This window comes from Eurytemora carolleeae, unplaced genomic scaffold, assembly GCF_000591075.1.
Source record: "Eurytemora carolleeae unplaced genomic scaffold, Eaff_2.0 scaffold1405, whole genome shotgun sequence".
NCBI classification, from domain to species: Eukaryota; Metazoa; Arthropoda; class Copepoda; order Calanoida; family Temoridae; genus Eurytemora; species Eurytemora carolleeae.
The window spans coordinates 56,602-67,898 of record NW_019397292.1 but is presented as its reverse complement, the minus strand read 5'-3'; the positions used below and the strand labels follow the sequence as shown (position 1 = coordinate 67,898).

The window sequence follows — 11,297 nt, the reverse complement described above, 5'->3', positions numbered from 1 at the left end:
GGGGGGGGTATAAAGAATAACGTGACATCCCATAAAGTCACAATCAAAAAAGTTTTTGGATTAATTTCTGGCACAAAAAAAGTCCTGGGGAAAAAATCATGGAAATGTGTACTGCAAATTATTTTGAAGGAATAAAGTCATGACTTTTATCCAATGCTGTCATCCATTAAAGTCAAGGAAAAACGATATGTTTTCACAAATAAACTCAAATTAGTTGTAGATTTTTCATTAGATATAAACTTGTGATAAAAATGTTTTTCCCAATTTGTAAAAATATACAACACGTGATATTTTAGTAGAAAATATTTTTCTTTACATGCGTTTTTTCTGGTAGCGTTTTAAGAGTGGAGCGTTTTCTGAGGAAGGGCTTTATCCAAGAAGCATTTTATTAGTGAAGCGTTAATTAGTTTCAAAGTAGACCGAACAGACACTCCTGAGTTTTATCTTTAGATTGTTCCGTGAAACCTTGGACGAGCCTGGACTCACATCTGAGGAGGAGGAGGAGGAGGGAGAGCAGGATCTTAGTAATCCTTGTTATAGTCTTACATCACAGACTTCATGTATACCAGAGTCAGGTATACTTACTACTTAGAAGTCTCGCTAATAATTAGGACGCATTGAGAGCGTACATTTAGGACGCACATTAAGGATCTAGGAGAATGTAAAAATACACCATTGAGAAGTCGTGATAATGAGCGTCATGTTTAGAAGATATGAAGGATCTCTTCTCCGAGGATAGAAATATTCTTATGTTTAGGAGTATGAACGATCTGTCCTCCGAGATAGAAATATTCTTATTTCTGTTCTCCGAGGATAGAAATATTCTTATGTTTAGGAGATATTTAAAACGATCTGTCCCCGAAGGATAGAAATATTCTTATGTTTAGGAGATATTTAAAACGATCTGTCCCCCAAGGATAGAAATATTCTTATGTTTAGGAGATATTTAAAACGATCTGTCCCCCAAGGATAGAAATATTCTTATGTTTAGGAGACATGAACGATCTGTTCTCCGAGGATAGAAATATTCTTATGTTTAGGAGATATGAACGATCTCTTCTCCGAGGATAGATACTTCTTATGTTTAAGAGACATGAACGATCTGTCCTCCGTGGATAGATACTTCTTATGTTTAGGAGATATGAACGATCTGACCTCCGAGGATAGAAATAAACTGCTGGAGGAACAGAAGAAAAATAATGAATATCACAGGTAGAGTTTTAACTCTAAACCAAGGGTGATATTGTTTGAAAATGAGCCCCTGGAGGGAGGGAGAGAGATACAGCCATAAACCCAAAATATTGTCGAACAAAGGTAGTTAGCAAAAAGTATTTGTGCCCCACAGAATCTATTTGATGACTATTTTTGAGGCTCGGAATAAAGTTTCGAATCAGATCTTTGGGGTTCTGAATACATTTTACTAACTACCTAGACCTGTGCAAATGATAAGTAGTCACAGAACAACCACAATGGAATATAATCAATTTTTAGATAGAAAATCTTATTCAAGCTTGACAATTCAATGTCTTTCTTCAAAATGAAGGATCTCTTGAAGTTACGTGTACAGTTTTTTAAAGATAATATCATACAATGATAAATTATTTTCTTATATTTAGATTTGTAGAGAACAACCTCATACTTAAACAAGGTATTATCATAACAAATCACATATTTAAATTATTATTGATTTTTTATTCATTAATTGATTGATTAATTTATTAATTTACCGACTGACGGATTGATTAATTGGTTACTTGATTGATTGATTGATTGATTGATTGAGTGATTACTTGATTTGTTGATTGATTGATTGGCTGATTGATTGACTATCTGGAGTCTAGGATTGCTTGATAAGAAGAAAGGACTATGGTCCCGAAGACGAATGTTTCTTCTGACTGAAGGTCCTCGCCTCTTCTATGTAGATCCGAAGGAGAAAATTCTCAAGGTCATTTTTTATAATTTTTTTTAACTCTTATAAAAAATAGGCTAATAAGCGAATAAACCATTTATAGGTAGTTGCTAGATACGCTGCTGCCAGCCACAAGGATGTATTACTTCTGCATGGGCGTTAAATATCGTACGTTAGTCCGGATGGAATCAGTTGAAGCGCTAAACCCTGATAACGGTCTTTAACAATATTTCTATCCTTTTAAGTATTTCTTAGCCTTGAACTGCAAGTGTGTTTTTTATTCTCCTCAATATTTTGCTTGAAGTAAATAAATATTAACAAAATATTTGCAGTTCACGCTAAAATTTTTTTTTAGGTTGGATAAATGAGTTTTCAGAAGAAGATTTATCTTTTATTTTCAAAAATAAGACTACTATCTATTTAACGATTTCAATATTTTTTTTGTTTCAGGGCGAGATACCACTGAGTGCTAAAACAGAGACAGAGATGAGAGATTTTAAAACATTCTTCGTGATAACCCCTGACAGGAATTCATTGTCGGATATCGATGTTAATTTGGAAGATTTTTGTTTTCACTAATTTCAATTTAGGGGGGGGGGGGTTGGCTTTGTTATTCTCATCTTAAATTATTATTTTTATTTAAAAAAAACTTTTCTGACTAATGACTGTTCAGACGTTATCATCTAACTGATCCTCAGAGTTTCGGATCCCAGTGGTGTAAAGCAATCGACGGGGTTGCAGCTTACTACTTCAAGAAAACAGTGGAATAAGTCCATTCTTTTGCATCAACGAAGATTCAAAGTATCCTTGAGACTTAAAGGGACTGTAAGCGTAATTTCAAGTGACCTTCCATTGATAGAGTGGCATGTCCGATGACAACGATATTTTTTAAACCTTTGTTTGATCAAGGGTTTCGAAGATAATCTTATTTATATAGCGGGAAATTAAGCGCCCAGAAACTTCGCGATTGTACACATAGCACGAAGTGTACAGTGTACACTGTACAGTGTTTAGAAACAAAACACTGTACAGTGTACACTATACACCTCAAGGATCCCTACACTCAATCTTCAGGTATACAATGAGGGTTTCTACAGTTGTGGATCGGACATGAATCTTTAAAAATGTAAGGTTACTTGAAATTACACTTACAGTCTCTTTAAAGGATATCCCAACGTTTCGACGCAACGTTTATATTCAGTGATCAACCATGTTACCCTTTAAACATTTATCTCAGAAAGTTTAAGATTTCCTTGTGTTTGTTGCCTCGAGATTCATATCCTTGCGCTTTGGTGTCATCTAAAACGACGTCAGGATTTACACGGCATAAATACTTAGCCACCATTTTTAATCTTATGCTGATTTAATCATGGGAAATACTTCATTTTTATTTGAAATCAAACTCTTTTTTTTTTTAGAAGTTATGTTACCAATTAGTTAGAACCTGAGGTCTAAACTAATCTGAATTATTTTGCAGTCCTACGGATTAAGTTTATTTAGATTTTGAATATCCTGAGCTGGGAACTTTTGAATGGATAAACTATAATCCTTACTTCTTGATCCGAATATCCACTGTGGAAACTTTTCATTTTTGTCCTAATCCACTCTTTTTCTCTCTCCTTGGATATCCGTTAATTGTTTTCTCCAATGAGAATATTTATGTTCTCTTCATTAGTTGCCCGCTTTTCTCTGTTTGGCTGCTACAGTTTCTCAGATGATTAAATATTAATGTGAATTTTATCGTTTTTCATACACTTTTAAGATAATCTTGCAAGATTATGTTAATCTTGAAATTATCAAAAAGAGAGGATCAAGCATTAATCCCGATATCCACCATTCTAAAGTTTTCAGCTCAGTAGTCTCACAAAAATATGCCGACAGAAAGATATCGCGAAAACACGAAGCAGTTTTTTTTTTCACGGATTTCTCCCTCAATTTCTTCTAATGAAAAGTTGGGGTTTTTAGATCAGCTTTTATACAGAAGTTCCAAGCCCTGGTGATGTTTAGTGCGTATTGCCTTAAATCAATTGAGAACCATAAATTGATTATGATTGATTGATTCGGCTGATGTTTTGATTTTTTTCTCGACTATTTCCTGTCAAATCCGCCAAAAAACTAGTTTTTTTTATTATAAAATCGAGTCATTTACGCATTTTTAGGCCTAAGATTGTCAAAAATTCAGACTGAAAAGTTATATGTGGAACTTATTTCTTATATATTTAATCAAACTTAAATATCTGGATGAATTAATTTAAAGGTCATTTATTTTCCTTGATAATCATGAAAATGAAAACTATTGAACGTGGTTTACTTAGTTTTTATTTAAAACTTCAAGAATAACAAGAGGCGGAGAAAGTTAAAACATTTATTTATTAAACTGACTTATTTCTCTCATGGCCAGCCGATCTACACACACATACAAACTTACCTAAATACTTATTCAAGCACTATGATGTATTAAAGATTGTTATAAATAATTGCTAGTAACCAATTGTAATTGTAATCATATATTTTTTAGATATACTTTAGCAAAGTGAAAGGATTACTACATTGTGATGTTATTAATATCCATAAGAATATTTGATTATTTACTTATAAACCAAGTTTTATTTGCAATGATATTTGTATTGCAGTAAATGTAATTAGAACTCAAAGTGTAACAGCCTGGAAGGTTTTAAAAAACCTTAAAAAAGGTTTTTTAGTTAAAAAAATGTCGACCGTTTTTAGTTTTTAGCTCGTTCATATCAGAACAATATTTATAAAAGAGCTTAAACTTATTAAAATCTGAAGACAATTAACGCAAGAATTTTATTAAAAATTTTACACAATCGTAAATGTACCATTTACACAGTTCTTTTAACTAAGCTTATTTCAAAGCTTAATTCTGTAATTGTCAAAAATTGATTTCAGAAAAGATGGCTGTCACTATCATGGGTCGAACAGCCAACTTGGAGGTATATCATCGGAACTACTCAATATATGCTCTGGAATTAAAAATATGTTGTTCCGCAGGAATTACTTCCTCAGAGAAGACACTATCTTGCAATTTTCAACATAGCCCTTAAAAATTGGTTAGGAAAAAAATTTAAATGTTTATAACTTGATACAGCACAGGGATTTTGCATCGTCGTTAAATGTAAATTTTGAATTAATTGATTCTATGTACATTGTACAGGAATTCCAAGTGTATGTTGTAAGATTATAACTTATCGGTATATGTTGTAAGATAATTACTTATCGTTTAACCGATTGTCGATTTGCCTCGAAGTTTGATTGAGTAACTCAGAAAAACCACCAGAATGTTCTTAGCTAGATTTAAAAATTGAAGTTGAGTATAGGTTGACTTTTATAAAGAAAATATCTCGGTTTCCATGGTAGTCTAGAATAAAGATTTTACTTTAACTCTAGGTGTTGAAGACCCCACGTGGTCTGCTTAGACTGTTCGAATTCTTCTTCTCAATGTTAGGTGAACTATAACATATATCTTCAGGGGGGNGGTTAGATTCGATACTTACGTCATGCAGTTTCATGAGCTTGATCTGGATCTGTTTTTCAAAGGAAGGATCCATATTTTCGTAAAAATTTGATATATCCTAATATATTCTATTTTTAATTCACTCGAATTTTTTTCCCGTTCATTCAAGTCCCCTGAGCAGAAAAATTCAGAAAAAGTGCTGCGAATCTCTTTTTTTAAATTTTGAAACATGGAAGGAAAATAAAAAAAAACATTTTGAAAGCAAAAAATGTGTTAAATAAATAATTTAAGCCGCCGCTCAAATTCTTTAAATTCGGCCTCTGGTTGATGATCTATCAATTTAAAAGAATTAAAAAAATTCACTACTAATCTTTCTTCTCAAAATTGTAGAAGCCGACTTCAGCTTCCCGGGAGATTTCTCCTCCGACGCTCAGTTCTTTGTGTTTGTAGGTAGAAATATTGAAAATATTTATTTTTACAAGAAACACTTTAATTTTGACCGATACTATTTGAATCCCTAATCTAGTGAGGGCTAATAGATTAAGCCACTTATTTTTAAGACTTGAACTTACCGTGGCTTGATTTAACATGTGCCTTAAATTTGTTATGCATGTATTAAAAATCGTCGTTTGTGACCTGAAAAACAGTTCGAAGAAATTCAGCTCTACAAATCATAAGTTTGTAAAATCTTCAAATCTGAAACTCTAATCTGAAACTTGGAAGCTGAATTTGATTCAATTTCAGGCTAAAACTTTTGCTGTGATTGTGCTTAGCTACGATCACTTAACTCGATATCAACACACATCGTGAACATTTTAAAAAGATTAGAAGCAAATTAAATCTTGGAAGTAAAACAGGCCTTTTTCAGGGGTTAGGCCTGGACCCTTAAGTAGATATTTCGGCTAACATTATAATAAATACATTTTACATTTTATAATTTTTTACTAAAATATTATTAGCCAGGGCTACAGCCTAACCATTTCTGGTTGTTTTGATTGGCTGGCCCTCCAAAGTTTTATAGATACATTTTATTTTTTAAAATTAACAAATAACAAATACATTACACAATTTACAAAGTAATTTTAAAAAAAGGGGGAAAAAAAGAAGGATGGTTGAATAGCAAAGGGAAAAAGGGAAGAGAAGGAGAAACCCCAGCACTAAAAAATCCAATTTTTGTAGATAATATGTTACAGAGTGGTTTACAAGATTTTCAAATTACATGAGTAGCAGTTCCTCTTTTTACATTTAAATTCCTTATATTTGGAAGCCAGATATATTTTCATATTCGTTTTGAAACTAAGTACTGATAATGAACATTTATTATTCATTGGAACACTATTCCAAATTTTCGTGAGAAATATTTTTGGAAAAGGTTTAAGATATTTGTTTCTTATTAATTCCAATTTAAAACTTTGTGTCCTATTAGGTTCTACAAATGGAGCAAACATTCCATTAAAAGACGAAGGAAGTATTTCTTTTATATATTTATACATAAAAGTAGTTATCCAAAAAAGTAAATATTTTTTAAATGACCTTAAACCAGGAGGGGAAGGGAACCCGACTAAGCGATGAACAGATTCAAGAGTTTTTACCCCTGACATGACTATTTGTACTGTAGGTGTCGTGTGCTGGCTGTACTCTATTCTCTCCCTCCTGGTCTACATCTTCCTGGCAGACGCCTACGAAGAGACGAACAAGAACATGCCGATATTTGATCTCGGTAGTTTTTGGTTAAAATTCAATTGCTTTTGTTGTCAAATTGTTAGTTAAATTTTTTCCAATTGTTAGCGCAATTTTTTTCCGTTAAGGAAGCGTAAAAGAAATTTCAAGTAACCCTCCATTTAAAAAGAGTGTCCGGCTCTTTACTCCAAATGTTACCATTTAAACATTTATATTAGGATGTAAATATTTCTATTTTTTCATTCCACCTCGCCCCTCCCCCTCTCCCACCCGTCTAAATCTTTTAATTTCCTTCCCGGACCATCTAGATTTTTAAAAAAAGATTTTAAAGATTTATACTTACAACCCTGCATTTATTTGAGCTCCAAAGTGGAAGATAGCATCGTTTTTCCACCTTAAAAGATATTAAAAATTTATTTCTGTAGAATATGTGATAAGCATAAAATTAAACTTAAACTTAAAATAGTCAGACCACAAAACTGAATTATTAATTTTATTTTAAAAACCTAAAAAAGGGAATGCCACTGTATAATTGAAATTACATCGACAGACCCTCTTATATGAAATCAATGCTGCTTTGCACTCATTTTTTTATATTAAATTATTTCAGCGATGGCCGTTGTTTTGGCATTTTTCTGGTTGGCCTCCAGTTCAGCTTGGGGCCACGGACTCAGGTATATAGCAGCTAATGTTCTTTAAAATTTGGATAAGTAAACAGCAATTTGTTCTTGAGGTTCTTATTTTTGATTCACCACACATTTCTATGAACGGAAAAAAAAATATCTAAAAAATCAAAAATTAAATATTTTGTGCGAAAATATGTTATGATGCGTATTGCAGTGGACTGAAGCATGTTGGAGACCCAGAGAACTGGATTTATCAGGATACTGAAGATGCACCCGCTCATATGTGCAGGTTTGATACCTACCTTACATATATACAATTGGTTTGTATGTTTGTCTGTTTCCAATATACTTCAACGTTTTGGAATAATTTTAATATTAGTGCTCATTTTCGTTATTTATGCTACATAAAATTCAAAATTTAGATAAGTTTTAATGAAACAAATTTTTAATTTTTTTTTTCCATGTATTTACTGTTTAAAGGGATCATAGGGAGTGCATTTCGGCAATCCGACTTACTTGTCACGGGTTGTTTTGCAACTGCTTAAAAAAAAACTTATTTTTTGTTCTAGGAAAAATGCTGAAGGTTATGTGTTCACCATAATTGAGAGCTGTACTTCTACATACGCAGGAACCTTTGCCGGTAATTATTGTGGAAATTGCCAATACTGCTAGGCTCCCACACTAGCAGTTGATAGTTTATTGCTTTGATAAAAACAAGACATGTTGTACACATGTATATAATGTTTGATACCTAAATTAAAGTTATCCATGCAGGGTATACCCATCACGGGATATTAAACAGGAATTAAATTTATTCTAAGATTTGCAAAAGTTGGAGATCTTTGCTTGATCCCGAGATACACTACACGCTAGTTCTGACTTCAGTATTCACAATCCTTTTGACAAATTTAAAACTGTTGGGATTGGTAAACAGCTCTGGTGGTTAACATGAAAACAAATGAAATATTCTGATTCCCATTGGACCATGCATGGAAAGTTCCGATTTTACAAGAACTATTAAATACAAGAATGAATAATTTACATGTTGAAGGATTCGATGATTACGTAATAACTGAAATGATAAATATGTTATGTAATGAGTAATTATCAATGTTGCCTATTTGTGCTAATTTTGCATATTTGTTAAAAATTTCAATCACAGTCTCTTTAATTCTGAACTGTACAGGGGGTAATGTAAGTGTACTGCTCGGTTTCCTCAACGTGTTCCTCTGGAGTGCCAACACCTGGTTTCTGTACAAGGAAACAAGGATGTACAACCCTAACAGAGGTAAACATTATGTACTAGGAAACTAGGATAGGGGGTAAACATTATGTACAAGGAAACGAGGATCCTAACAGAAGTAAACACTATGTACAAGCAAACAACTGGAGTAAACATTTTGTACAAAGAAACAAAACGGATGTAGTTAGTATCAATATATTATACAATTAAAATAGAAGTAAGCATAAGATGTAAACCGAAAAAATATAACTTTAATTTTTGTGTGACTGTGAACATATTAACAGTTCGGTTTCCTTTCAGATTTACACTTGATTTGATTTGATTTTAACTATAATCGATTGTATTTTGATGTAAGGAGCCGGAGGAGGAGAAGGGGGGGGGGTGTTCAATATTTAACATAGCATAATTTATTTATTATTTAGGAAATTTGCAGAATGTCGAATCACCAACCGACTCCATATAAACGAAAATAGAAGACGAGCTGACTGATCAATCAAGATATTTCAGATGCCAATCAATCAATCAGTCAATCAATCAAAGAGTTGGTCAATATACAAAATATCTTATTGAGCTTTTGACTGTTGTAACTTGTGATTAAATGTACTCTGTACTCATTGTAAAAATGTCTCCGTCCCCTTTGTAAGCATTTGAAAAAATTTGTATTTTAGATTTTATATTTGTTGAAATTTATTAAATGTTAAATTTGTATGCCCACCTTCTAGGATTATTTGATATTTGTATATTTTGTCAATACTGTTTAATGTTCATCACCGCTTTATAATATATTTAACTAGCTTTGCACTAAAAATATTGTACTAGCACTGTCGTAACCTCATGGTTAATGTTCTAATGGTTGCAGGAAGACCCACTTTATGTGGTTTTCAATTCTACAACTAGAGACGGGCGCATTCGGATTTTTTCATTCGTTCGATTACGTTCGTGGACAGTCCATTTCGTTTTTTCTTCAATCGTTCAAAATAAATTTATTTCCTTCGTTCTCAAAAATATCGTTAATTTTTTATCTTTTTCGTTCTATTTTCACTTCTCTGTACGATCTGAATCGTTCGTCCATCGTTCGTTTTTTTTAAAGACACAATCATTCACAAAAAATTTCGCTTGTACACAAAAACGATTTCCATCTCTAGAGCATCCGTAGTTACGAATCTGTTTCGTTTTCTTAATGTACACCAATTAATTATTAGATCTGTTGTACTGTACTGTTTAATGTACACCAATTTATCATTAGATCTGTTGTTCTGTACTTTTTAATGTACACCAATTTATTATGGGATCTGTTGTGCTGTACTTTTTTTATATTTTCAGAGAAAATGTTTTAAACAGAGTTTTAGGTTTGTTCCCTTCTATTTATTCAGGGGTATATATTTTCTCGAAAAATAATTTTGTTCCCCCCACCACCTTTGTAATTTGATTTTTCCCCCGGAAGTTTTATATAATATATATTGGTATGTAATAAATAGTGTGTGTGTATTATATTTGTGGAATTGGGAAAATTAATGATTTTATGGGAAATATAAATAAATTTTTGGGGTTTAAGTATTAAAAAGAAAAAAAAGGGGCAAGCAATGTCCAATTTTTCATTTGCAGTTTTTGATTGATTTTTCCTCTTGGATCCGGATCGTGGATCCGCATATTTTTTCGGATCCGGATCCAGGAAGCCAAAATCTTGCGGATCCAACGGATCCGGATCCAAAGCACTGCTGTGTAATATTTGGCAATATTTTTGTCCAATCCCTTTTTGCTAACATTCATACCAACAAACCTTTGGAATGCAAGAGTGTACAGTCTATACAAAGTTATTTAGTTTTCCAGACACCCTACGAAAACATTTGCATTTTTAGTTATTGTAATCTTGACATTTTAATTTTTATCAAAATAAAGGGACTGTTGACCGACGTAGTGAAACCTTTCAGTTATTAAGGGTCATGTCTGATTTACAATGGTACCGTTTAAACCTTCCTCTGATGAACATCAAGGAAGCTTTTCTCCTTAACGTTACCGTCCGACTAAGTAAACTTATATGGAGAGTTTGATTTGGTTTACATGTGTAGGAAGTGTATTGTATTATTGTAACCTGCTTGTGTAGTAAGTGCAATGTATTGTTGAAACTAGCTTGTGTAGGAAGTGTACTGTATTAAAACTAGCTTGTGTAGGATGTGTACTGTATTAAAACTAGCTTGTGTAGGAAGTGCAATGTATTACTTAAACTGTACACATATCACACATGGATGAAGTGTGCTGCATAATTAACATTTGTACGGGAAGTGTATTGCATGAATATACAGAATTAAATGTCATTATTGATTTGTGTACATGAAGTGTATGTAATATTGATATATGTACAGG

At 32.5% G+C, this 11,297-nt stretch overlaps 2 protein-coding genes across 8 annotated transcripts in view; both read left to right on the top strand.

Moving 5' to 3' along the window:
* The window catches only part of LOC111713315 (3-phosphoinositide-dependent protein kinase 1), a 9,695-nt gene extending 6,218 nt beyond the window's left edge, over nt 1-3,477 (top strand). Inside the window, exons 12-18 of one of the 7 annotated variants that reach the window (XR_002767663.1) lie at nt 451-575; nt 1,137-1,212; nt 1,617-1,648; nt 1,842-1,945; nt 2,360-2,436; nt 2,583-2,729; nt 3,075-3,358. Coding sequence is in view for 1 of the 7 variants with exons in the window: in XM_023488153.1 (XP_023343921.1) it covers nt 451-575; nt 1,137-1,212; nt 1,617-1,648; nt 1,842-1,945; nt 2,360-2,436; nt 2,583-2,679 (511 nt within the window). In the remaining 6 variants the exon portion in view is untranslated. Of the gene's footprint in view, nt 1-450; nt 576-1,136; nt 1,213-1,616; nt 1,649-1,841; nt 1,946-2,359; nt 2,437-2,582 lie in introns of all 7 variants that reach the window. The other 6 variants (XR_002767667.1, XR_002767662.1, XR_002767664.1 and 3 more) reach the window with 6 other exon arrangements.
* Nucleotides 3,478-5,774: 2,297 nt separating this feature from the next.
* Nucleotides 5,775-9,641, top strand: LOC111713317 (synaptophysin; the record flags this gene model as incomplete). Its single annotated transcript, XM_023488154.1, is given in 7 exon segments — nt 5,775-5,834; nt 7,003-7,104; nt 7,675-7,738; nt 7,905-7,979; nt 8,260-8,330; nt 8,877-8,978; nt 9,356-9,641. Coding segments are annotated over 6 exon segments (372 nt in total). The 3' UTR covers nt 9,397-9,641.
* Between the last annotated feature and the right edge of the window lie 1,656 nt (nt 9,642-11,297).